The 26,199-nt window shown below is 41.8% G+C and overlaps 1 protein-coding gene across 15 annotated transcripts in view; it reads left to right on the top strand.

Moving 5' to 3' along the window:
• PFKFB1 (6-phosphofructo-2-kinase/fructose-2,6-biphosphatase 1) overlaps positions 1–26,199 on the top strand; it is a 99,374-nt gene that overhangs the window by 55,491 nt on the left and 17,684 nt on the right. For 8 of the 15 annotated variants that reach the window (XR_009538586.1, XR_009538585.1, XR_009538583.1 and 5 more), the window contains 10 exons: positions 3,031–3,156; positions 6,912–7,077; positions 7,993–8,059; positions 9,378–9,452; positions 9,895–9,951; positions 11,862–11,983; positions 14,906–15,113; positions 17,853–17,999; positions 21,497–21,601; positions 25,834–25,963. Coding sequence is in view for 12 of the 15 variants with exons in the window: in XM_060138585.1 (XP_059994568.1) it covers positions 3,031–3,156; positions 6,912–7,077; positions 7,993–8,059; positions 9,378–9,452; positions 9,895–9,951; positions 11,862–11,983; positions 14,906–15,113; positions 17,853–17,999; positions 21,497–21,601; positions 25,834–25,963 (1,203 nt within the window). In the remaining 3 variants the exon portion in view is untranslated. The remainder of the gene's footprint in view (positions 1–3,030; positions 3,157–6,911; positions 7,078–7,992; positions 8,060–9,377; positions 9,453–9,894; positions 9,952–11,861; positions 11,984–14,905; positions 15,114–17,852; positions 18,000–21,496; positions 21,602–25,833; positions 25,964–26,199) is intronic. The other 7 variants (XM_060138592.1, XM_060138588.1, XM_060138584.1 and 4 more) reach the window with 3 other exon arrangements.

Genomic DNA, 26,199 nt, shown 5'->3' with positions numbered 1-26,199 from the left:
TTTGATTAATATGTTTCTTTGCGTATTTGTCCTTGGATTTATCCTGTATGGGACTCTCTGTTCTTCCTGGACTTGATTAAGTATTTCCTTTCCCATATTAGGGAAGTTTTCAACTATAATCTCTTCAAATATTTTCTCAGTCCCTTTCTTTTTCTCTTCTTCTTCTGGAACCCCTATAATTCGAATGTTGGTGCGTTTAATTTTGTTCCAGAGGTCTCTGAGACTGTCCTCAGTTCTTTCATTCTTTCTTCTTTATTCTGCTCTGCAGTACTTATTTCCACCATTTTATCCTCCAGGTCACTTATCCGTTCTTCTGCCTCAGTTATTCTGCTATTGATCCCATCTAGAGTATTTTTAGTTTCATTTATTGTGTTGTTCATCATTGTTTGTTTCATCTTTAGTTCTTCTAGGTACTTGTTAAATGTTTCTTGCATTTTCTCTAATCTATTTCCAAGATTTTGGATCATCTTTACTATCATTATTCTGAATTCTTTTTCAGGTAGACTGCCTATTTTCTCTTCATTTGTTAGGTCTGGTGGGTTTTTATCTTGCTCCTTCATCTGCTGTGTGTATTTCTGTCTTCTCATTTTGCTTATCTTACTGTGTTTGGGGTCTCCTTTTAGCAGGCTGCAGGTTCGTAGTCCCCATTGTTTTTGGTTTCTGTCCCCAGTGGCTAAGTTTGGTTCAGTGGGTTGTGTAGGCTTCCTGGTGGAGGGTACTAGTGCCTGTGTTCTGGTGGATGAGGCTGGATTGTGGCTTTCCGGTGAGCAGTTCCACATCTGGTGGTGTGTTTTGGGGTGTCTGTGGACTTATTATGATTTTAGGCAGCGTCTCTGCTGATTGGTGGGGTTGTGTTCCTGTCTTGCTTGTTGTTTGGCATAGTGTGTCCAGTACTGTAGCTTGCTGGTTGTTGAGTGTAGCTGTGTGTTGGTGTTGAGATGGAGATCTCTGTGTGATTTTCACTGTTTGATATTATGTGGAGCTGGGAGGTCTCTTGTGGACCAGTGTCCTGAAGCTGGCTCTCTCACCTCGGAAGCACAGCACTGACTCCTGGCTGCAGCACCAAGAGCCTTTCATCCACACTGCTCAGAATAAAAGGGAGAAAATGTAGAAAGAAATAATTAGTAGAAGTAGAAAGAAAGAAGGAAAGAAAGAAAGGACGGAGGGAGGGAGGGTGGGAAGGAGGTTGCCTTTATTTTTGAAGGACATTTTTGCTGAATTTAGATTTGGATTGGCAGGGTTTTTACTTTCAGTATGTTAAAGGTTTCATTCCACTATTTTTGGCTTATGTGACTCTGGTACGAAGTCTTGTGTAATTATTCTTGTTCTTCTGTATGTAAGGTGTTCCGTCCACCCTTTTTCCCTGACTGCCTTCAATATTTTATTTTGCCTGTTTTTCTGCAGTTTGAATTTGATATGTCTGGGTGTGATGTGGCTCTTTTACAAATTTTATTTACCCTGCTTTGTGTTCTCTGAGATACTTGGATCTGGGGTTTATATCAATTGCTAATTATGAAAAATTTCAGCAATTATTTATTCAAATATTTTTTCTCCATTCTCTCTCTCTTCTCATTCTAGTATTCTAATTTGATAGTGTCCCAAAGCTCTTGGATGTTTTGTTCTGTTTTCTTTTTTTACTCTTTATTTTTTCTCTGCATTTCAGTTTGTGTAATTTCTATTGTTCTAGCTTCAATTTCGCTTATTCCTCAGCTGTGTCTAGTTCACTAATAAGCACACTGAAGGCATTCTTCAGATCTGTTAATGTGTTTTTTCTCTTGTATTTACATATGATTCTTTCTTATACATTTTATCCCTTGCTGCTATCTTATCTTGCATGTTGTCTACCTTTTTCAATATAGAAAAGTACTTAATCATATTAATCACAGCTATTTTAAGTTGTCTGTTGGAAATTCCAAAATGTGTCATAACTGAGTCTTGTCCTGATGATTTTTTTGTCTCTTCAGACTATGTTTTTTTCTTTCCTTGATTCTTCCCTTTGTGCTGCTCTCTGGAGGTAACTTACCTCTTGCATTCTTTAAAAATAAAGTCTGCTATTATTTTACTTGATTTATTTTAGCCTTGTAGTGGAGAATAGGGGACTAGGGACATACTATGTTATTTTGATTAAGTCTCAGTCTTAGGCAGGCTTATCCTGAGTCATAGAGGTGTGACTTTCCCAAATGTTCCTGCCCCTCCTCTAAATATAACTGTGAGCCTAGCACATATTCCTATCCCTCCTGGGTTATAGCATTTTTTCAAATTTTCTCCTTCACCTGTGGTGGTGAGTTTCCACCTGTGCCCTCAGTTCCTATTGCCATTCCTTCTGCAGAGCAAGGCTTGTTTTCCCTAGGGGAGATAGAGTAGATTGGTCTGGGCAGAGTTTTAGTGGTGTTGGGTATTCCTCTCTGCTAGCTGCAGTGAATTTCCACCAGTGTGCTCAGACTACAGTTTTATTACCTTTCCCTGTGAAGGTTAAGGCCTTTGCTCTGCAGTGTATAAAGGCAGAATGCTTTGGGCACAGTTTCAGCAATGGATGCTGTTCTGTTTCCCTCCCCCAAACCAGAACTATAGAATATCTTTCTCCGGATTCTTATTCTTCCCTGCCAGCACCTGGTGGACTTCTTAGGGGGAAAGTCTGCAAGAGGATTCAAAACCACCTATGTCTACAGCCCCCAGGGGTTTCACATTCTCACACTAACACACAACCAACTTTTAGCAATTCATTAACAAATTTTAGCTGTTATCTTCTTATGACTACATATTATTCAGTAGTATCTGCAAAAGATAAGCAAGTACCTGGGCCCTGTTGTTCCCTGTAGATGCCTATGTCTACAGATTTTGGGTTAGCTTTTAGCATTGCAATCTCAGTTTGCTCATGAATTCAATAGAGGACAATTTGCAATTTTCCAGTTTTTGTTTTCCTTGTTCTAATGGTGGGCGAGATGCTCATTCCAATTCTACAGCTCTGAGTTGATACCAGAATATCATGTGAACCTGGGGATAAGATTTGAGGTTCTGTTTGTCTTCCAGCATCCATACCCCAGTTTACAAATTCCCCCACGATGGTGATAATGGTGGGTTTACCAGCTCGAGGAAAGACCTACATCTCCACGAAGCTCACACGATATCTCAACTGGATAGGAACACCAACTAAAGGTATGTCCCTGAAAGCCTTTGTTCTACAGCCCTCTATAGGCCAATTATGGAAAATACAGTAAGGTAGCTGACCTCAAAAGGGCAAAACCACGAGTAAAGGAATGTCTCAAAACATTATTAACAGTATTAGGACTAATACTATTACTGCTGCTGCTGCTGCTCTACTACAACTACTACTACTACTACTGCTACTACTACTACTACTACTATAGCACCACCACCACCACCACCACCACTAACCTCATAAATTTTTACAATTTCTTAAGTACGTAATCTGTGCCCAATCCCGTGATAGCTGCTAAGCATAAGAAAACTACAAAGATTAAATATCTGTTTTCAAGGAGCACGATTTTTGTAAGACCTGAAAAAAACCCTATGAGTAACATACTACTTTTATCACCTTTATTATTACTTCTACACCAAAAATACGATTCTTATTAGCATTACCATTTCTTCACAACCTTAAGGTTTTCTTTAAATTTTAGGGGTGTGTGGAGTCAAGCACCTCAAAGCCCCAGCCTGGAGTCCCCCACAAGGTCTTCAGTAAAGCAGGGCACTTTAGCTCACCTCTCCCGTCCAGAAGGCATCTGCTCTCTCCAAGCCTCTCCTTAGGTCTGAGCCTATTTGCTCCCCCTCCCCAGCCGGAAGTGATCCTGCCTCTTTCCGCCTCCAGAGGGGTCTCCTTCCCTGCCTGTCAGCCTCCTCCCTCACTCCCTACTTCCAGATTTCCTTTCTCCCCAATGTGATCTCTTTTCTGCTTACTACCTCTTATTCAGCAATCATATTTTTCTATTCTCCATTTGATTTCTCTATCACCCACACTGTATCTCCATTCCTATTTGATTCCTCTGTTGCCCCTAGGAGGACTGTGTTTCTCTGGGCTCCCACACCAATGCTTCCTACAGACCCCTCTATGCCAACCTTAGTTACATAGTGTGTTGTTGTAGTGTGTTGTGTGTCTGGGTCTCTCTCCCCAGGAGCTGCTCTGCGGTAGGGGACTAGATCATGTTAATTTCTATTGCTTAAGTAGGACCAAATTAAGACATTTAGAGTCTCTAAACGCTAAAAGTTAGGGTATCCCCTACATCATACGTAATTCAGAATAAAATCAGTAAATACAAGAAAGTCTACCAAAAGTTTTTATTTATCCCCCAATGACTATTGATGCTTTTAACATATATCAACTTAGCTGAAAATTTTTACTGGGACTGTGTTCCTCCTTTACTGGTACACAAGTGCTTAGCCTCTGTCTCTTGTGGAAAGGAGCACTCCTCCCCAGTGTGGAAAACAGTTCTTCTTGGGCAATCACTTGCTCACTCAGTCAGTAATTATTTGCTGAGCACACAGTTGTGCCACGGCCCTTGTTGGATGTTGGATCCCTGCCCTCAAAGAACTCACATCTAGTTTTTAAACTTTATTGGAGTATAATTGCTTTACAATGTTGTGTTAGTTTCTGCTGTATAACAAAGTGAATCAGCTATAAGTATACATATATCCCCATATCCCCTCCCTCTTTCATCTCCTTCCCACCCTCCCTATCTCACCCCTCTAGGTGGTCACAAAGCACAGAGCTGATCTCCCTGTACTATGCAGCTGCTTCCCACTAGCTATCTATTTTATATTTGGTAGTGTATATATGTACATGCCAGTTTCTCACTTGGTCCCAGCTTCCCCTTCCCCCTCCCCATGTCCTCAAGTCCATTCTCTACGTCTGTGTCTTTATTCCTGTCCTGCCCCTAGGTTCTTCAAAACCTTTTCTTGTTTGTTTGTTTTTTAGATTCCATATATATGTGTTAGCATATGGTATTTGTTTTTCTCTTTCTGACTTGCTTCACTCTGTATGACAGACTCTATTCTTAAGTTCTAAAACACCCATGTAGGAAGAACTAGTATCATCATTCCACAGTTGATGAAATTAATGCCCAAGATGTGACGTGTCTTGTCTAAAGGCACATGATCACTAAGTGATGGAACCAGAATATGAACCCACATCTGGTTGATTCCAAAGCCTGACACTCACTGTGGCAGGTCTGATACTTGGTGCTACTGATGGGAAGAAGAAAGAACCCACATTGGCCCTGTGCTCTCCTCCACACTCTTCCTCTTATTTCCCTTGACCATACCAACACCCTATCTCTCTTCCCCCTTCCCTCCATCTCTCCAAGTATTCTCCTCCCCTTCTCCCATTTCTTCTTTCTCTTCATGCACTTTCTCTTTCTCTAATTCACTGGTGAAGAGTTCCCCAGTGGTTTTCCATGTGCCAAAACCCATACTATGCACTGAAGATGCAAAACTGGATGAGATTCACAACCTGTCCTTGAAGATTTCTCCATCTGGCTGGGATGCATAAGAATACAACATGTCACTGAAGAATCCCAGAGCAGGATACTGACGGGCCTCACAGAGGAAATCGCCTACTGGAAGGCAGTGAAAGCTTCCAGATAGGGTGTATTTGAGCTGGGTGTGTCCTGTGGGAGGAGTAGAACATTGGAAGAAGAGAAGGGAAGAAGGAGTAGTTCTTGTAGGACTGCAGGCTCTGAGGAGCCTCTGCTGAGCATAGGGGCACATGGGACAGTGTCAGATGGGTCTCTGATCTAATGCACCTGCTTCCCATCTGTTCTACTTGCACAGAGGCCCTCAGAGTCATGTTTCAAATGCCAAGATGACCATATCTATAGCCACCAAGGGTTCCCTTGGCCTGCAGGTTTAAATCCAAGCTCCTTAGCCTATCATTCAAGGCCCTCCACAGTCAGTCTCTGACAGCCTCACAGGCCTCAGTCACAGTGGATGACTCATGTTCTGCCTCCTGCCAATGCCATACCTTTGCTCAAACTCTTCCTCTACCTGGAATGTCTTTGTTCCCCTCTCCCATACCCCATGCCTGCCAATAAAAGGCCTGCCTTCCTATAAAGACTGGTACAAATGCTGCTTTTTCCAAGAAACCATCTGAGATCACCCCAAGCTTAGTTAGTCTTTCCTTCCTCCTTGCTCTTTTGCATGGCTCTGTCAGAGCACTTAACACACTGGGTGAGAGCTCTCTGTTTACTGATTTACTGTTTACTCTCTTTCCTACATGCTAGACTGTGAGCTCCTTGGGGCCCCATCATGCAGATCTGTTTCATCTCTGACACCCCAGAACTCATATCCTGATTCACAAAGTAGGCATGAGAAACTATTTATTGGATGAATGAAGAAAATATTACATTACCTCTTTGCCTATTATCCCCTCTTTCCCCCTTTCCTTCCCTCCTCTCTGATTTTTCACCATTACAAATGAGAAAGTGTGGCCTAAAGAAGGCAATAAATCTAGACTCTCTGTCTTGATACAGAAAATGCAACAACATTGGACTAGGATTCAGGAGGCCCAGTCTAGTTATGTCCCCAGCTGACTCAATGTTTGACCCTTGACGGATTTTACTCCCTGGGTCCCAATTTCTTTATCTTTCCAATGCAGTAATGTACAGAACACAGTAATAATATATAGTAATACTATGGGCATTAAAAGGTTTGGAGTTTATGTTAAAATGGAATAGTGGAAAGATCACCAGCTTTGGAACCAAACAGTCCTGGGTTTGAATCCCATCTCTCCACTTATTAGCTATGAGAGTTACTCCCTTGATTTCCTCATTTATAAATGGGAATGATGATTCCTACTTTTCAGGGTTGTTGTAAGGAGTAAATGAGCTGGTGGCCATAATTTGAAGCTTTGTAAACATATTATATAGCTACAAACTATACCTTCTTTTACCTCTGAGCTACCTCCAAGAAAGGACATTATTTTGCCACTGGGATCTTCCCAGCCTCTTCACCAGGGCTCCTGCTTTCAGTGTTTAATTTAGGCCAGTATCGACGAGAGGCAGTGAGCTACAAGAACTACGAATTCTTTCTCCCAGACAACATGGAGGCCCTACTTATCAGGAAGTGAGTACCTAATATTTTAAAGACCTGTGCTGCCCCCTGGCTGAGGGAGACCTTTGTTCAAATGATGGGGGAATAGGGCAGAGCAACTTGGGTTAGCAAGGAGTCCACCTAGAGTCTCAAAGGGTGGTTAGGACAGCCCTTCTACTATCTTAACCAAAGCTTATTTCTGGTCATATCCATCCCCTGCTTAAGAACTTTTAACAGTTTCCTACTTCTGACAAGAGAGAGTGGAAACTTAGCCTAGAATTTAAAATAAGAGTCTCAGTAGCTTGGCCCACTCCAGTCTCATCCATTCAACCTCAAGTTGTCTCTCCTCTACAAGACTCTGAGCACTTCCAGAACAGAGCCTGGGTCTCATTTATTGATCCATATCCTCTTAATAGAACTCAGCAAAGAGTAATCACTAACCAGATTTTTGCCAAAAGCATAAATACATTTCCACATTATTACCTGTGCTTGCCCTGTTACATATGCCAGGAATGCCTTCTCCTTCACAGACCATATATTCAGGCTCTTCTTGGGTTCAAGAACCAATTCAGCTTGAGCGCTATTAGTTCAAGGTTTGGAGCCCTTAATACTATGGCTCTGTCATTAGTCAACTTTTCCTGGGTATGTTACTTTATACCTGCACCTAAAATGTCTACACAGAGCCATTTTCAACTGTGTGACCTCTCTGTGCTTGTCATAGCATATTTTCAACTGTGTGACCTCTCTGTGCTTGTCATAGCACATTTTCAACTGTGTGACCTCTCTGTGCTTATACCTAGAATATAGGACACCCTTTGTAGATATTCAACAGATGAATAATTTAATGTAGGACATCTAAGAGATAGTGCAAAAGATAATTCAGAAAAATAGAGAGGAGACCATTTTGGGTATAATGGTTGTTTCTGTTTCTTCCTTCATCTTTTTCAGGCAATGTGCCATAGCAGCCCTGAAAGATGTCCATAACTATCTCAGCTGTGAGGAAGGTCATGTTGCGGTAAAGAAATTTGCATTTTTTCTTAGGTTTCTGCTGGGTTGGAGAAGAGCTAATATATATTGAGCATTTACTATGTTCTAAACATTGTTCTAAGCACTTTGCACATATTTATTTAATTTCCACCCTCCCCCATGAGATAGGTATTGTTATTATACTCCATTTTATAGCCCAGAAGAATGTCGTGCAGAGAGATTAAATAATTAAATATTTTACCAAGGTGGCAGGCCAGAACTGGAATACAGGTTGTATAGCTCCAGAATCTACACTCCTTTTTTCTTTCTTTTTTTAAAAAAATTTATTTATTTATTTATTTATTTATTTATTTATTTATTTATTGGCTGTGTCAGGTCTTAGTTGCGGCACATGGGATCTTTGTTGAGGCTTGCAGGATCTTTTGTTGCACCACGCGGGATCTTTCATTGCGGTGCATGGGCTATTCACTGCGCTGCACAGGCTTCTCTCTCATTGTGGCGTGCGGGTTTTCTCTTCTCTAGTTGTGGCGCAAAGGCTCCAGGGTGCATGGGCTTTGTAGTTGTGGCACGCGGGTTCCAGAGAGTGTGGGCTCTGTAGTTTGTGGCACGCAGTCTCTCTAGTTGAGGCACGCGAGCTCAGTAGTTGTGACACATGGGCTTAGTTGCCCCGCATCATGTGGGATCTTAGTTCCCTGACCAGGGATCGAATCTGCATCCCCTATTTTGGAAGGCTGATTCTTTACCACTGGACCACCAGGGAAGTCCCCAGAATCTACACCCTTAACCAGTATACACTACCACTCCATCCCCAAGAATTCAGCAGGACTACACTAGAATTTGACTGCAATACAAACATTTTTAAGTTCTAGAGATTTAGCTAAACATTTAATCAATTTAATCTCATAGACCTTTGGGATTTGCAAATTCTAAAAGTGCTTCAAAGAGCTCCAAAGTGATAGGGAAGGAAGAAGCTTCACCTAGGAGTTGAGAGAATTGGTTCCAACTCTGCTTTGTCAGAGTTTATGACAGTTTGTCTCTCTGTGACATTGGTTAAGGCAAACACTTCCTCTAAGCCTCAGCTACTTTACCTGTAAAATAACTCTAATAAACCCCCACCATTTTCCTCTTGCTTTATTATGTCTACAGAGTCTGCTACATTTCTGGGCAGGCAGTGAGGGCTCAATGAGTGTTTGAGAAATTGATATAAGCCATTTCCAAATCCTTCAAAACCCTGTTCAAGTTTTATCCCCTTCTGGAAGCCCTGTACTTAGCACAGAGATGGTCAAAGAGTAGGCATTCTATCAGAGCCAGATTCAGAGCAAACCAATCTCATCGTGTGCCTCTAGGTTTTTGATGCCACCAACACTACCAGAGAACGACGGTCACTGATTCTGCAGTTTGCTAAAGAACATGGTTACAAGGTAGAGTAACTCTCTAGCTCTTATCTAGAGCCTACTCATTTAACAAACACCAAAGAAAGGCAAACCAGGGGAGGAAGAGATGCCAAATCAGCTACCATAGGGTCAGCATTTTAATTTAGTTGTAGGATTTTCCAGGTCACAGTTAGAAGCATCAAAACAGAACAGAACAGGAAAGAAGAGGTGCCACATTAGGCAATGGAAGATAACTGCTGACAAGCTGACACTGTGGGGGTGGGTATGAGGAAGGAGGAGAGAGAACCACTACAATTCAGGGCCAATCTGACTCATAAAACTCAGAATCCTGAAAGCACCACTGTATGAAATTATGTTGTCAGAGATACCTCTAAAGATGACTCAGAGCCATTGAGAAGGGGTCAAGCTATGTTTGACTCCTACCAAACATAATTCCTTGCTGGAAATCTTTCTTCTGTTTCTTTTATAGGTCTTTTTCATCGAGTCCATTTGTAATGACCCTGACGTCATTGCAGAAAACATCAGGGTAAGGAGCACCAGTCACCTTTCCTTCTTATTTTGTCTCAGATTTGGATCATACCTAGAAATACCTCTGTGCAGTTAAAGGAGGTATCTTCCCTGAGCTTCTCCTCCCACTTCCTATAGGAAGTATTCCCTGATCATCCTGGCATACAATGATTCTGTGAAATTCCTTTAAGTATTGGAGAAGAAACTAAGGTTCCAAGAGGAGAGGTAAGTTGTCAAGTGTTCATACAGCCAGGAAGAGGTAGAACTGGGACTGGACCTCAAGCTTGGATGTCTGCCTTGAAAGCTCTTTTTTCTGACCCACAATTCATATCAGAGCTATCACTGCTCTTTTCTACAGTTTCTAGGCATGTGGTCTAGATTTAGTTCACTCACTACATTTTATTTTTCCCTATTTCATTAAATTACTGTATCTTGGGGACAGAGGTGACCTTAAAAGTCACCTCCTTCAACACTTCATCAGAAACTTGAAATCTTAGCTAATTGTTTGTGTAGATTTTCTCTTTGTACCTCCAGTGTGAAAGCTCATTGCCTTCATTAAGTGCAGTCCAATCAATCTGAAATCTGCCTCCCTGTAATTTCCACTCATTGGTCCTAATTTTGCCTCTTGAGGCATAGAATATGTCCAAGTACTCTCTTTCCTTTTCATCCATCCACCTATCCATCCATTTGTTGATTAAACATAAATTGAATACATACACCTGGGTTGAACCATTCTGGGTACTAGAGACAGAAATAGATAGGGGAGTGCCTGGCCCTTGAGCTCACAGTCTAGTGAGGGAGACTGACAATTTTATAGACATAATTCTGTGAGATCAGTGCTGAGATGAAGAAACAAAGGAGGCTGTGGCAGCACAGTGTTGAGGACCTAACCTTGCATGGGAAGGCTTCTCAATGAAGTAATAGCTGACCTTCATCTTGAAGAATGCATAGGAATTTGGCAAGTAAAGAATGGAAAATAGGGGGATAGCATATACTAAGTATGGCATCTATGGGGAACTAGAAATAGCCTAGGTTGTCTAAAGCAAAGTGTGTGGAGGTCTAGAGGGGCAATGGGAGAGGAGGATGAAGAAATCATTTGGGGCCCAATCATAACAGGCCATGAGTCACCTGCTAAAATATTTCATACTTTGTCCTAAAAGATGTGAGGAAATGGTGAAGGGTTTCAAGCAGAGGAATTCCATATTCAGATGTGCATGTTAGAAATATCCTTCTGGCTGCTAGTATGGGAAAGTAACTAGACTATAGACAGAGTAACCAGTCACAAAGCTAGAGTGAGCATCCAGGAAATGGATGGAGGCCAGCTGGAGAGATATTTAGAAGATACAGGGGGGAAGATTTGGTACCTTCTAAGAGGTGGGGGATGATAGAAAGAGACACATCTAGGATGACTCCCAGATTCATTTTAGGCTCAGGTGACTTGAGTAGATGATAGTGACATTCACTGAGATGGTGAATGTGGGTGGAGAAGGTAGATATATTAAGGGATTAGGAGTTGCCAGCCCCTCAGAAATCTAAAGCCAATATATGCCATGTTATCCCAGTAAACACTCAATACATGTAAGCCATTATGATCCCCAGCCAAGATCTCCTGTTCCTTTTCTTCAACCATTTCTCACACCACAATTTCCAGGCCACTTATAAATGTTTCTCTTAAGCAGTGTGTGAACTGAATATAATGTAACAGACCTTGTTTGAGCACACAGGGATAAGGAATGAGGTGTTAACACAGTACAGATTCTCTTCAACTGACTGATTTTGTAAACTTGGGCAAGAACCTTTCTCCAAGTCTCAACTTCCTCATCTTTATGATGAGGAATGTTGTACTCAGTGATCTCTAAGCATTCATCCCAAGGGCACTGTCGGAGTCTCTGTCTCCCATGGTTCTTCCATCTTTTTCCCTTCCTCCAGCAAGTGAAACTTGGCAGCCCTGATTACATAGACTGTGACCATGAAAAGGTTCTGGAAGACTTTCTAAAGAGAATTGAATGCTATGAGGTCAACTACCAACCCTTGGATGATGAACTAGACAGGTAAGAACCCAGAACCTCAAAGTAAAGGTCAGGATCCTTAGCCCGGTTTTGATGTCCTGTAGGACCTGGAGGAATGCCTTCCTTTTCTGGGCCTCAACTTTATTTGTAACATCAGGAAACTGTACTTGATTTGTCTTCAAGGGCCCTCCCAGCTCTAATTATCCATGAGGTGGTGATTCCTTGTTGTGTAAGGTGTTCATCATAAGGGGCTTGAAGTAGTGTTTTCCTGAACAATGTGGACATATTAGGACCCTGATTTCAGGGGGGGAGAAATGCCTCTCTCCTGTGGTTGTTGCTATTATGTTTTCAAAAGTATTCTTCACACATGGATGACATTTCAGCTTCCAAACATGTTCACCTTTTTTGTTTCATTGAATCCCCTCGGCATCCCTGTTAAGGAGGCTGAAATAGGTCTTATGATCATAAATTTTCAAGAAGAGAAGATTGCATCTTAGAGAGCTGAAACCACTTGCTCAAGCTTCCACCACAAGTCAGGGGGTAGAGCTAGGATTCTAACTACATATTCTGTCTCTTAATCATGTCTGTTTTCACAACACGCATGCACCTTCAACCAGTAAGTATTTGGATTCTTTGGGCTATGGTGTACATCGGGGGTGTAAATAAGGGCAAGAGAGGTAGGTTCTATCCTCAGGTAGCTTCCATAGTGCTTTGACATATAGGAGGATACATTAAAAATATGAAACTTTCATTCACAATACCAACTAAAGATTGGAGAGGTGTTAGCTGGCAGTACAGGGAAGATGTGAGTTTTAGACGTAGGGTATACCCAGAACCTCACTTTCTTTCAAAATGGATTGTGATGAGAAGAGACCCTGGTCACTCAGACCCTTTGGACCCCAAGTAAGAAGTATAAGGAGACTTCTAACAGTCATCACCACCCAAAGAAGTTTAAAGAGCATCCTTCCAACTTTGTCCAACCAAAGTCCCCAGAGGTGAGCATTGTTACTGCCTCACTTCTTAGATGGGGAAACAGACCCACAGCAGGGCAAGGGCTTATCTGAGGCCACACAATGAGTGAGTAGCAGAATATATACTCAAATTCTTGTCTTCAAACTTCCATCATGGTTATCCTCCTCCCACATCCCTATATCATAAAAGTGCCACATGAGGCTTAGACACTCAGGTCAAGGGGCAGGACCTTGTGTACAATTGTGAATATTGTTCACTGTGCCAGGTCACGGGTACACTTGCTTTTCTCACCAAGACGTGTACTGGAGTAGGGGAAACTTTTTCAAATTTCCACAAAGGCACTGTATGAATAGTAGCATATGGTGGAAGAAGTTTGAAGGAGGGGAGCTAAAATGAAAGAACAGCATTGAGAAAGCCCCTAGCCTTTGGCCTAGACTGCTGCAGGTACTCGGTGTTTGATGAATCAGTTTGGGTCTGAAGACAACTGATTCTGAAAGTTGGCTTTATCTAATCGTTTTTCCATCAACAGACATTTACAATCCATGCATCAAGGCCCACTCCTAAGCTGTGCCCTAGGAACCCAAAGAGGGAAGGTCTATCTATCTCTGTTCTGATAGAATGCCCAGTTGGTTGAGGAAGACAATGAGTATGCAGTTGACCAGAATTGTGGTGATGGTAAAGCAAGTGGGGTGGGGGAACACAGAAGAGGGGACCCAGTCCAACTGGGAGGAAAAGGTCTGGAAGAACATGTTTACCCAGTAGGTGGACTAGACATGCGTTTAGGGCACCAGCAAGGTAGAGTCCACCAAAAATAAGAAAAGAAAATCTTGAAAGCTTTTAATAGTTTGTATTTCAAAAACAGCATCAAGGTAGTCAAAACAGAAAAAAATATAACCAGAACTCAGTAGACCTTCTTCATGTTATAATATAGCTTATAATTTTTATTTTAAATTACACATAATGGGAGTAAGCATTAGCTACTATAAGACTTTTGATGTGAAGTACCTTTAAATGACTTCATATGATCCTGGGCTCAAAGAAAACTTTCTAAAGAGAGTGAATATACTGGTTCTTGAAGGATGGATGCATAGGAGCTCAACTTTGGAAATCAGGCAAATAACATATTTTCAAGGAAAGAGAACAGTACCTTGCAATGGCCTAGTTAAATCTGAATAAAAGTAGAGGAGTACAGAGAATATTTCAGCAAAAGCGTTAAGGCTAGAATGAAACAGAGAAGTTATGAGCATAGACATGGAACACTGAGGTGAGGCAAAGCAGGACCAGTGTATGAAGGCACCTAGAATGTCAGACTAAGCTACAGAATTTGGAAGTTCTCCTAGAGCCACTCAGGACCTAGTACCAGAAACAAGGCAACAAGGCTACATCAGATATTTTCTACTTAGGTTCTGAGAGTCATAGATGAGATGGTTGGAGAGTTCGACATTAGGCAAATCAATTCCTCTCTCTGTGTTTCAGTTTCCTCACCTATCAGAGATAATAATCTCTGCTTCCTAGGATGGTTATGAGGATTTACGCACTTTGAAGCCCCCACCCCTGCCAGGTGCATACATACACACAAAATGGTCAGCAAATGCAAGTGGCCTGTGAGATGTTGGAGACAGTCAGGGACACAGAGGATTACTGTTTCTCTCTGAGTATGTCAGCAGTGTGAGCCAAAAAAGAGAGAACCCTAGATGCCTGAAGTGTGAGGAGTGAAAGTAAAAAGACAGTCTGGCTCAAACTGAGATTGAGGAAAGGAGAGAAAAGGAGATGGTAGCAGGCAGTGAGCTCCTCAGAGTGGCCAGGAACCAAGTCTCTAGAACAGGTACCCAGAACAGGGCAAGGCATAGCACCTTGTCAGAGGAAAGGTAGGTGAGAGCTGGGTTATGGAGGAAGCTTGAAGGCAGGGTGTGTGGTTGGGGCTTTCTCTTGGGATCAGCCTCTCCAACATCAGCCCCTGAGCTGCCCTTGCTCCTGCTTGGGCTGGCCCAGCCACCTGTCCTACATCAAGATCTTCGACGTGGGCACACGCTACATGGTGAACCGACTGCAGGACCACATCCAGAGCCGCACAGTCTACTATCTCATGAACATCCACGTCACACCCCGCTCCATCTACCTATGCCGGCACGGTGAGAGTGAACTCAACCTCAGAGGCCGCATCGGAGGTGACTCTGGCCTCTCAGCTCGGGGCAAGCAGGTAGGGATGGCCCCATGCACTCAGAGGTTTTGGCTGATCTGGTCCAGGTGGGCTGTGGGTTGGTGGGGTGGCTGCTGCCTGGGTCCTGAGGATGGGGGTACTCAGTGGCAGGATAAAAGCAGGTTCTGGTCACTCTTGCTCTTCCACCCCATCAGCCACTCAGTTTTGACCCACTGAATGGCTCCCAAGTGCCAACAGCATCTGCAAGTCCGATGGCTTGGTCCAGGCCTTCCCAGATCTAGCTGCTCCTCCAGCCCCATTACAATAAGCACCCTCTCTCCTGCCTGACTGGTCCCCTCATCTTTCTCACAACTCTGTGCTTTTGCTTGTGCAGCTTCCCCACCGAGGCTGTCCTCCTCTGTCCCCTCTGTCAGCTGGTGACCGTCATTTGCACAGATACCTGCCTTAAAGTGCCCCACCTTTGAATCCGTCTTCTCCTCCATTACTCAGGGCTGATTCTACTCCCCCAAACCCCCACTACAGGTTATCACAGGGTCAGCACTTGTCCTCCCCCAGTTACCGCTTCTTTTCTGCCCTCCCTGCTCTACCCCTTCCAGGACCCATCTCCTGCTCCATGAGCTGGTCCAGGAAGCCCTCCCCTGTCCTTTCCTGCCCTCCTAGTCAGGTCACCTGGGCTCCATCCCCCCCATTTCTGGCCCATCTCTGACCCTCACGGTGGGAGTCTCTTTGTAGCTGAGAATAGTGAGCTGCACATTATGGGTGCTGGCCAATTAAAGAGACACATTTTCCCATATTTGGCCCTGACCCTGGGCTTGTTAACACAGTTATTGTTCTTGCTGGGAGGATGGCTTGGGGTGGAACAAGTGGGAAATGAGGTGCAGGAGGGAGGGAATGTCCTCTCTTATTGGACACCTCTGCACATTCACGGCACCGTCTGCTTCCACATGTGTGGCCTCATTTAATCTTCATAGCAGCTCTGTGCAGTGGCCATTACTGTCACTGATTTATGGATGAGGAGGCTGAGGCCCACACAGGAACAGAGAGTGGCCCCTGGTCACACAGCCAGTAAAGGACAGAGCCAGGACTGAAAACCAGGCCTTCATGCTTGCTCCTCAGCCTCCCCCCACTGCAGAGCTGGCAGTATCACAGGCAAGGCATCACACCGGAAGGCCTGGTCCTCCTGGATCATTTTCTGTTACTTTCAGACTGGTAGCCTCCCCTCGAGGTAGACTCTGACCTCTGACTCTCGCCTCTCTCGCAGAGTCAGAGACCACTGGAGGAGCCACCCTAGCCCGTGGCACCACCTACAGCCAGGGGTCTCTTGGTTAGGGCTGTCCGTGGCTTTGCCTGCACAATTTAGCACCCAGTTTGGACACGTGGCCATCTCCACCCAACATGCCTCCTTGAACACAAGTGTGCACATGTACATGCACACGCCTGGCCCCAACCTTCATGCTAAAGGGCACAGTGCACCATGCATTGTTTACAAAGCAGTTTCCCATCAACTGTCACCCACCACCAATCACAGTAGCTCTCACTTACTATGTGCCAGGGAGCGCTCTGGGTGCTCCCGGTCCACTATCCAATGTGACACAGAGACCAGGCTGAGTGAGCTAACGCTGTTTACATTTTATAGGCAGGAGATATGAGGCCAGCGATGGCCAGGGACACATCCCAGGCCACACAGGCATAACCCCCATCGTCTGTCTCCCAGTCAGCACTCCTTCCACCAGAGCACACTGACTGCTGACTCATAATCCATAATTAGAATGTGTGTACACAATGCCTATATTTGTACATAAAAATGTGTGCCTGTACCTGTACATTTGTGCAGATGTTCCTCACACACCATCTGTGATGAATAACATGCCTGTATGCAGAAGAATAGCGAACCACTTGCTCATCTGGGCTCCCACAAACCTAAGTGGTTCCTTTTAGTGCTGTCACTGTTTCCCTCACTGGACTGACCATGTCTTAATAACAGGACACCCCAGTACGCAGCACATGGCCACACACACTCAGTAAATGTTTGAATGCCCTTAGAACCTGGGTACCAGGTCCCCTGCTCAAACAATGAGAATTCACAGGGTCAAAGGGAAATGTACCCCACATCCCACCCCCATACACTTCCAGACCACACTCAGAGTACCCAGAACACTAGAATTTCCTGCCCAGAGTCTGCTTCCATTACCTACATGGGCACATCCCAGAGTCTTTTCACCTGAGAAAAGGCCATGTCACAGAAGTGTTCACCCCTAGGCAAAGGGGTGGCCAAGGGGTTACTGTTTGTGTGTTATGGAGATTGGTGGAGATATGGTGTGGACAGAACTTGTTCCTGTGACTGGATTATCCATAAACGTGTACTCAAGGCACCTAGGAGTGCAGGATGGAGCAGAAATGGGAAAAGGAGGGAAGTAGACTATGAGTGGAGTGCTTCCATTTGTACTTTTGTCACAGGCTCCACAAATGTTAGAGGTGGGCTGTTTGAATAAATGAACAATCAAGTAGGAGGTTCTGTGAGCAAACATCAGTGAATGCACACGCACACATATGCACATATACACACATAAATACACATATTCTTCTCTATTCCCTTGGTTCTTAGTCACATGGGCAAGAGTATGACTTTTTATAAATTGGGAATATTTAAGCTCTACTTTTGCTTGTTCATCGTCACTCCATTATTTGTGGCAGATCTGAAATTCTTCTCATGGTCACCCTGTCTTCTTTCATCTCTCTTTCTCCCCTGCTCTCCTCCTTTGCACCCCTACTCCCCAGTATGCCTATGCCCTGGCCAACTTCATTCAGTCCCAGGGCATCAGCTCCCTGAAGGTGTGGACCAGCCACATGAAGAGGACTATCCAGACAGCTGAAGCCCTGGGTGTTCCTTATGAGCAGTGGAAGGCCCTGAATGAGATTGATGCGGTGAGATGGAGGGGGATGGATTTCCCGGTGGATGGTGAGGCTTGACTCTAGGCTTATCCCCTGGATTGCCTCTACTCTGGCTCATATGGGGAACCTAATTAATTCGGCAAACATTTCTTGTGCTAAACACTGTTCTGTGTCTTGGGGATCCAGTGAAGGCCAGAACAGACAAGATATTTACTCTCATGGAGCCCAAAGGCAGGCCGTGAATAAGACATTGCTTTGCATGTGACAAAAGTTTGTGAGAGGGGAAGTGCAAGGGACTATAGAGTCTCAGAAGGTGAGGGTACTCTTGACAAGACAGTGGTGGAAGATTTAGAAGGAAAGCTTCCTAGAGGAAGCTGGAGATGAGACAAGAAGCAGGCAAAATGGACTGGGGTGAGGGATAATTTTAATTCGAGAAATAGGGAACAGTTCATGTGAAAGCCCAGAGGTAAGAAGAGAGCATGGCATGTTTAGGGAACTGAGGAAAAATAGCAGAGAGTCTGGGACAGTGAGTGTGAGGTCTGGAGAGAAGGGAGATGAGGTTGGAAATGAAGACAGCTTATAGGGCTTTATAGCCCATGTTGAGGGATTTGGATGCTGCCCTAAAAATGGGAAGCCATTGATGTGGTCTAAGTCAAGGAGGAGTGGCCTGAATGTGATTCACGTTTTCTTAAAAAAAGACCACTCTGGTCATGTGTGGAGACTAGGTGAGAAGAAGGCCAGAATGAGAATGCATACCGGTATGGAGAAGAAGGCCAGAATGAGAATGCATACCGGTATGGAGATGTCTAGGCAAGAGGTGAGGGTGTGATGGCCCATATGTATATTGGAGATGAAATGAAGAAGAAAAATTTGGTAAATATTTCATATGACCCTCGTGACATGGCAGTCTCTCATTAGAGTCAGGTTTTTCCATGAGCTTCTTGAGAAAGTGTTTCCTCTCCATTGTCTCACCTGTACTATAGGTACACTGACCTCAGGTTAGACACTAAAGTAAAAGCTTCACTACAGATATAGATAGCTTGTGTGTAGGTAGGTTAACCTGATTGCCTGCTAGATAAATACAGAGAAGTATGTTTGTGTATACATAATACATATATGCTTAACTGTAGATGTACAGAGGCACACATATTTAGAAAAGGGATATACAGCATTGTTATACATATCACATATATTTGTTATAAAATACATGCAAGCAACAGTTCATCATAATTGTTCAGTTATTGTTTGTTTCTGGCCCACATGTGGTGTAAACATTTATTGGATACCTACTCCATTTCAGGCTCTGGAGTAGTGCTGGAGACAGAGATTGGTTCCTGTCTTCACTGGGTTTTCAGAAAAAAACAGGGTAGACAGAGGAATGCAAAATAGTGTGCATGATACAGCCTCTGATGGGTTAGAATGTGGGCACACAGATGTTGGGGCAAGGCATCTGACCCAGCCATGATCTGCCTAGAGGAAGTGATGCCTAGCTAAAGCCTAAGGGGTGAGTAACAGTGAGCCAGAAAGAGAGGATCAGGAATAGTATGTCACGCAGAGAAAGCAGAATAAGCAAAGAGGGAATTGTGTGTGTGTGTGTGTGTGTGTGTAGACCTACTAAGGTCATAGCAGTGCAGATGGAGAGGGAAGAAAAAGGAATATATCTGAGAGAAATTTAAGAGGTAAAATCTCAGGAATTAGCTATGAGGGGATGGGTAAGGAAGAAGGAAGAATTTAGAATGATGTCTAATTTTCTGGTTTCTTTTCCATTCAGTAATATATTAATAATTAGATATATTAATCTAATAACATTAGATTAAATTAATCTATTTAAATTACTATATAATCTAAATAATATTAATTAATATAATAATATATTCTATTGATTGAGTTTTTAAAATGTGCCTTGTACATTCTGTACTAGTCTCTTTTACATATATTATCTCTAATATTCAAACTACTGTTGTGAGGTAGTTATAATTATCCTTATTTTGCAGATGAGGAAAATAAAATTCAGAGAAGTTAAGCAATTTTCCTTGTCAATAAAGTCAGTGGCCACTTCCACAGGCAACAGGCTCCCAGCATGCCTCAGAATATAAAGTCAAAGCCAATCTGGAAGGACCTTGTGTATATACAGGGTGCACTTTCTCCTATGGACAGTGTCAGTTGCAGGTTTGACACTGCCTGTCTTCTTGTAGGCTGGGGCAGGGGTGAACCTAAACCCTAAGGGAAGCTTGGTTGATGGCTCAAAAGACAACAACCAGAGCACATTGCTCCCCTACAGGAAGGTCTACTTGGAATCTACACAACCAGAAGGAAATCTTACAAACCCAACATCACTTCCCACCTCTACCAGCAGCCACCTCACTTCTGTGGATTTCTCAGTGGGAACTCATTCTCTGAGCCCTTGATTCCTTTGGGTGTGGAGAGTGTATCTCCCCAAGGACCACTCTGAAACTGTTAGGAATTTACTAATTCTTGCCTTCTGAGAAGTCTGTGGATACCTGTTTCTTTATCTGCCAGAGGTCCTGGAGCAGAGGTGTGGGCAGGAGGGATGGGAAATGCTATAACACAAGAAAGCACTGCTGTGGATGTGCGCACACACATGCGCCTGCCTACACAGTCACAGACATCCACCATAGGTATGTTTACACTCACAGACATGTACTTCACAGACACATGGACCCAATAGTCAAACACAGGTTCCCTCTCAGATGCATTTACCAATCATATTTGCACCATTCATGCACACACATGCACACTTACAGACAGACACACCTAGAGATACATATCACACTCACCATAGACACACATGCAGTCTTTGCATATATCTACATCACATAGACACATAGAGGCATACCAGGGACATATAAACAGTACAGACACATAACCTCAATCATATTACCACAGATTAATGCAGACCTTAGACATAGGTACACAGATACTCACACATATAATCAGGGACATACACACTCACAGATACACATACCACAGACACACTGAGACCCACATGGAGGGACAGACCACAGAGACACCCATGCAGGCAGATTCTTAGATGATCAGACAGTCTTCATACACACACACTCACACCAATACACTATACATATGCTGAGACAAAAACACAGCCAACAGCATAGAACCTTAAACATACCACAAATACACACCATAATCATGCTGCACACACACAGATAAACACAGTCACAAATCCCCACAAATTTATAAAAGTACACACTCATATATACAATGTACACCTATAAACCTTTGGAGACAACCATAGAGAAACACCAGATACCCACCATACACTCAGCCTGAACACACCTATACACATGCACTCATTCTCACATCCACACAGCTACACACCTTGTGCATACATACACACATACATTCAGACAACAGACGCAGACCTAGAGCTGTGTTCACAGAAACCCAGGTGCTTGTGTGCTAACGTTCCACAATCATTGGCTTCAGAACTATGGTAAAGGTTGTGGGGATTTCAACTTGTGAATACTTTGTCCCCAAATAATTTTTCTCAGGGTGTCTGTGAGGAGATGACCTACGAAGAAATCCAAGAGCACTACCCTGAAGAATTTGCACTACGAGACCAAGATAAATATCGCTACCGCTATCCCAAGGGAGAGGTAAGGTTTGGAGGGGTGACCAGACTCTTAGGACTCCTCCCCAGTATCTCTATTCCAACTACCAGGATTCCATATTTTCCTAGACAGCTTTAAAAACAGGGTAAAGCAAATTTTGCAGCATCTTCCATCCCGCAAGGCATATGATTATCTGGCCCTTTGCTCTCTCATTCTTAGCTATAGGCAACAGATTCCCCTTTTTTTAAAAGCTACACATTTGCCTGATTATTTTCCTGTCTTCTTTCAGGAGGACTCACTTTGTCCTAAACTTTGAATTTGATATCCTTACACTAAAGGTATTTGAAATAGTTCAATATACTCTAATTTCCTGACATTTTATTGCCAAGTTGCCTAAAGCTCCAGCCTCTCTGGACTGTGGGTTGGAGTCCCAAGGGACAATGGCTAATGGTTTATCCAACTTCTTTGCCACCACATGAACCAGACTATCAGTTCCCTATTCCCATGTGAGGTAAATCCTCGTTGTTTTCAACCCAGTCTCCATTTAGCCAGTTCCACATGTTAGAATATTTGTTAGTCATACTCCATTTTTGATAGATTCCAGGGAACAATTATCAGAAAGCAGGATATCAGAGAAGAAACAATAGATATCCTGTGTTACAAAGCACTTTCACATGTGTATTTTCATCCTCAAAAATGACATTATGAAGTCAGTCCGACTTTGCCCTCATTTTCCTTTATATATTTTGAGGTTATGTTGTTAGAGGCATACAAAATTAAAGCAATTATATCTCCTTAGTGAATTGTATATTTTATTATTACATAGTGAGCAAGCCTCTTTCCCCCTAATAATGCTTTCTGCCTAAAAGTGTATTTTATATGATATTAATATAGCTATATAAGATTTCTTCTGGTCAGTATTTGCTTAGTTCATCTTTAGTCATTTACTTTCAACTTCTCTGTGTATTTTTGTTTTGTTTCTTATAGACAGCGTATAGTTGACTTTTATTGGTTTTAATAAAAATTGAAAATGTATGTCTTTTGAATTGTAAATTTGGTACACTTACTTTTATTGTAATTACTGATTTATTTGAACTTCTTTCTATTCTCTTATTTTGAGCTCTCTAGGCTTAGTTTATCTTTTCTCTTTTCCTTCCTTCTTTAGAATTGATAGAGTTTTTACATCTATATTTGACTTATACAATCTCCTTTCTTTTAGAGTTGCTCTTAACATTTTAATATGTGTGATTGACAAAATCTAAAAATCAATATCTCCACCCACCCCCTAAAACAATATAAAAATGTTACAACTCTGGTCACTCCCTCTCTTAACTTACATGTTAATTGTTGTTTTATATTTTACTTCAAACTTGTGTCTTATCCCCCAGATGACTTATTATTGTTATTAATAGATTTATTATTGTAAGCACAACTTACTAAGTAGATGTTGATTGAATTAATGCTTACTGAAGCACTTCAATTTACAACAATCTATCAGAATATATCACTATTTGTTCCTATAATACCAACATATTATATTTTTTAAGTTAAATCAATATTACCAGAGTAGAATTATTATAAATGCTAGACAAAATAGAGCTACTTCCAAACACTTAATAAACTTTGTACCCACATAGATGGATTTTTTTCTTTTTTAAAAATTTTGTTGGATTATAGTTGATTTACAATGTTGTGTTACTTTCAGGTGTACAGCAAAGTGATTCAGTTATACATATACATATATTCATTCTTTTTCAGATTCTTTTCTCATAAAGGTTATCACATAATTTTGAGTAGAGTTCCCTGTGTTATACAGTTGGCCCTTGTTGGTTATCTATCTTATATATAGTAGTGTGTGTCTGTTAATTCCAAGCTCCTAATTTATTCCACCCCCCCCCAATTTTCCCCTTTGGTAACCATAAATTTGTTTTTGATATCTGTAAGTCTGTTTCTGTTTTGTAAATAAGTTAATTTGTATCATTTTTTAAAAATGAGATTCCACATATATGTGATATCGTATGATATTTGTCTTTCTCTGACTTACTTCACTTAATATGATAAGTGAAGTGAAGCATCCATGTTGCTGCAAGTGACATTATTTCATTCTCTTTTATGGCTGAGTAATAGTTCATTATATATATATATATATATATATATATATATATATATATATATATATATACCACATCTTCTTTATCCATTCATCTGTTGATGGACATTTAGCTTGCTTCCATGTCTTGACTATTATAAATCGTGCTGCAGTGAACATTAGGTGCATATATCTTTTCAAATTATGGTTTTCTCTGGATATACGCCTACGAGTAGGATTGCTGGATCATATGATAGTTCTATTTTTAGTTTTTAAGGAACCTCCATACTGTTCTCCTAGATGGATTTTATATAGTGGAAAAGGGGTAAAATCACTTATCCAATTAAAATATAATTCTTATTCGCTAAAAAATAATATTGTATACAGTCAGTGTTTATTTAGATTTAGCCACATATATCCAATTCCCTTGATCATTCCCTTGATCATTCTTTCTCCTTACAGCTGAAGTTTTCCTTCTGGGTTCAATGTCTATCTTCCTTTAGAAGTTTCTTTAGGAGGATCTGTTGGTAGTAGACTCACCTTTCTTTTTGTCTAAAAATGTCTTTAAGGAGGGGTGGCTCTTAATCCTAGATGGTATTTTGGCAAGGTATAAAACTCTAGGATGACAGTTTTCTCTCGGCACTTTGGAGATATTGTCCCCACTGTCTTCTGGCTTCTAACATGGTTAAGAAGTCTCCTGAAATTCTAATTGTCATTTCTTTTCTCTCTGGCTGCATTTAGGGTCTTTGGGTCTCTATGGCTTTTAGTTCCACTCTGATATGTCTAAATATTAATTTCTTTTCATTTATCTTGCTTGGGGTTAATTGAACTTCCTGAATCTGAGGACTAGGATTCTTCATCGATTCTAGAAAATTCCCAGACATTATATCTTTAAATATTCCTCTCTCATATTTTCTCTATTATCTCCTTGAAATGCAATTAGATGTGTGTTAGTCCTGTCTCTATCCTTTATGTCTCCTAACTTCTTCTTATTTTCAATCTCTTTGCTACATTCTGAGTAATTTCTTCAGCTCTATCTTCCAGAACAGTATTTCTTGAATTGTATCTAATCTGCTGTTTACTCTATCCATTGAGTTTTCCATTTTAATGACTATATCTTTCATTTATAGAAATTCTACTTAGTTCTTTTTCAAATCTAGATCATATATTCAATAGCATCTTATTTCTTCCTTACATTTTTGATTCAATCTTTTATTTCTTTCAAAATCTCAAGCATATTCATTTTATATTGTGGATCCTTTATCTTAAGTTGTTAGGGTTCTTGTTGTTTCTGCTTATTTTTACTCATGATAGCTTATTTTCCTTGCATGTTATGTGAGCTTCAGTTTGATGAAAATTTATCTATGGGAATCCCATGCAGTCTGAGTTGAGAGAATCCAGAGAGAATTTCCATTTGCTTCTTCCAGACACTCTTGGGAGCTAATGACTTGAAATCACTTTTTATTAAACTCTCAGCTTAGCATTTTCTAAAACACATAGGTAGTATAATTCTCAACCACAAATCCACCTGAGGATAGGCTTGTGGTTATACATTCTTACAGGAGGCTTTTCCTAATTTTTTCCACCAAGAGTCAGGCAGAGACAGATATATTTTCTTACTGTTTCCCTTTGCCTGTGGATATATTTTTTAGTTTATAGTTTTTCTGAGGATGTAGTCCTTTGAAGGTCTCAGATTTTTGTGAGAGTCTCAGTCCCAAATCCCCATCTCGTACACACCTAAGGCCTTGTCTCGTGTTTCTATAAGGTTTTAAAAGCTCAAGTCTCTTGGATACTGTGATTGGCAAATGCCCTCATAGGAGTTGTGGCTTCTATATCCATTTATCACTCTTTTTTTCAGTTTTTCTTCATTTTGGAACCATATATTCATAACATTTCCTTCATTTTCTTGAAAGATCAGCAGTGCAGACATTTATTTTATCCAGATTTTCTAGGGAATTTTAGTGGAAATTTTATTATTGTTATTTACTCTACTATATTGGTTGCCCCATTTAATAGATGAGAAACTAAGGCCTTAAGAAGGAAGTGAGTTGCCTAAGGTCATACTGCTGGACCAACAACGGAACTGGCACCACAGCCAAGTTTTCCTGATTCCTAGTGTAGAGTTCTTCTCCTCTGGGCAAATGTGCCTCATCTCCTCTTCTTACCCAAGTGTTTCTCTCCCTTTCAGTCCTATGAGGATCTGGTCCAGCGTCTGGAGCCAGTTATAATGGAGCTAGAACGGCAGGAAAATGTATTGGTGATCTGCCACCAGGCTGTCATGCGGTGCCTCCTGGCCTACTTCCTGGACAAGAGCTCAGGTACCACTGTTCTCTCTGTTCCTGGCATGGGAGCTGCATGTGAGTTGAGACTCTGACACCAGAAATTGGTGGTTTATATCTTAATAGTTAAGAGCACGGGATCTAGAGCAAGGGTGCATGTGTTCAAGTTCTTGCTCTGTCACATAATACTTTTGGCAAATTACTTTAACCTCTCTGTTCTCAGTTTCCTTATCTGTAAAATGGGGAGAATAATGATGAAGTTTAAATAAATGAAC

The sequence above is a fragment of the Lagenorhynchus albirostris genome, chromosome X (assembly GCF_949774975.1).
Source record: "Lagenorhynchus albirostris chromosome X, mLagAlb1.1, whole genome shotgun sequence".
In the NCBI taxonomy this organism is placed as follows: Eukaryota; Metazoa; Chordata; class Mammalia; order Artiodactyla; family Delphinidae; genus Lagenorhynchus; species Lagenorhynchus albirostris.
Note: the sequence above shows the minus strand (reverse complement) of the source record. Positions and strands in the feature narration are given on the sequence as shown.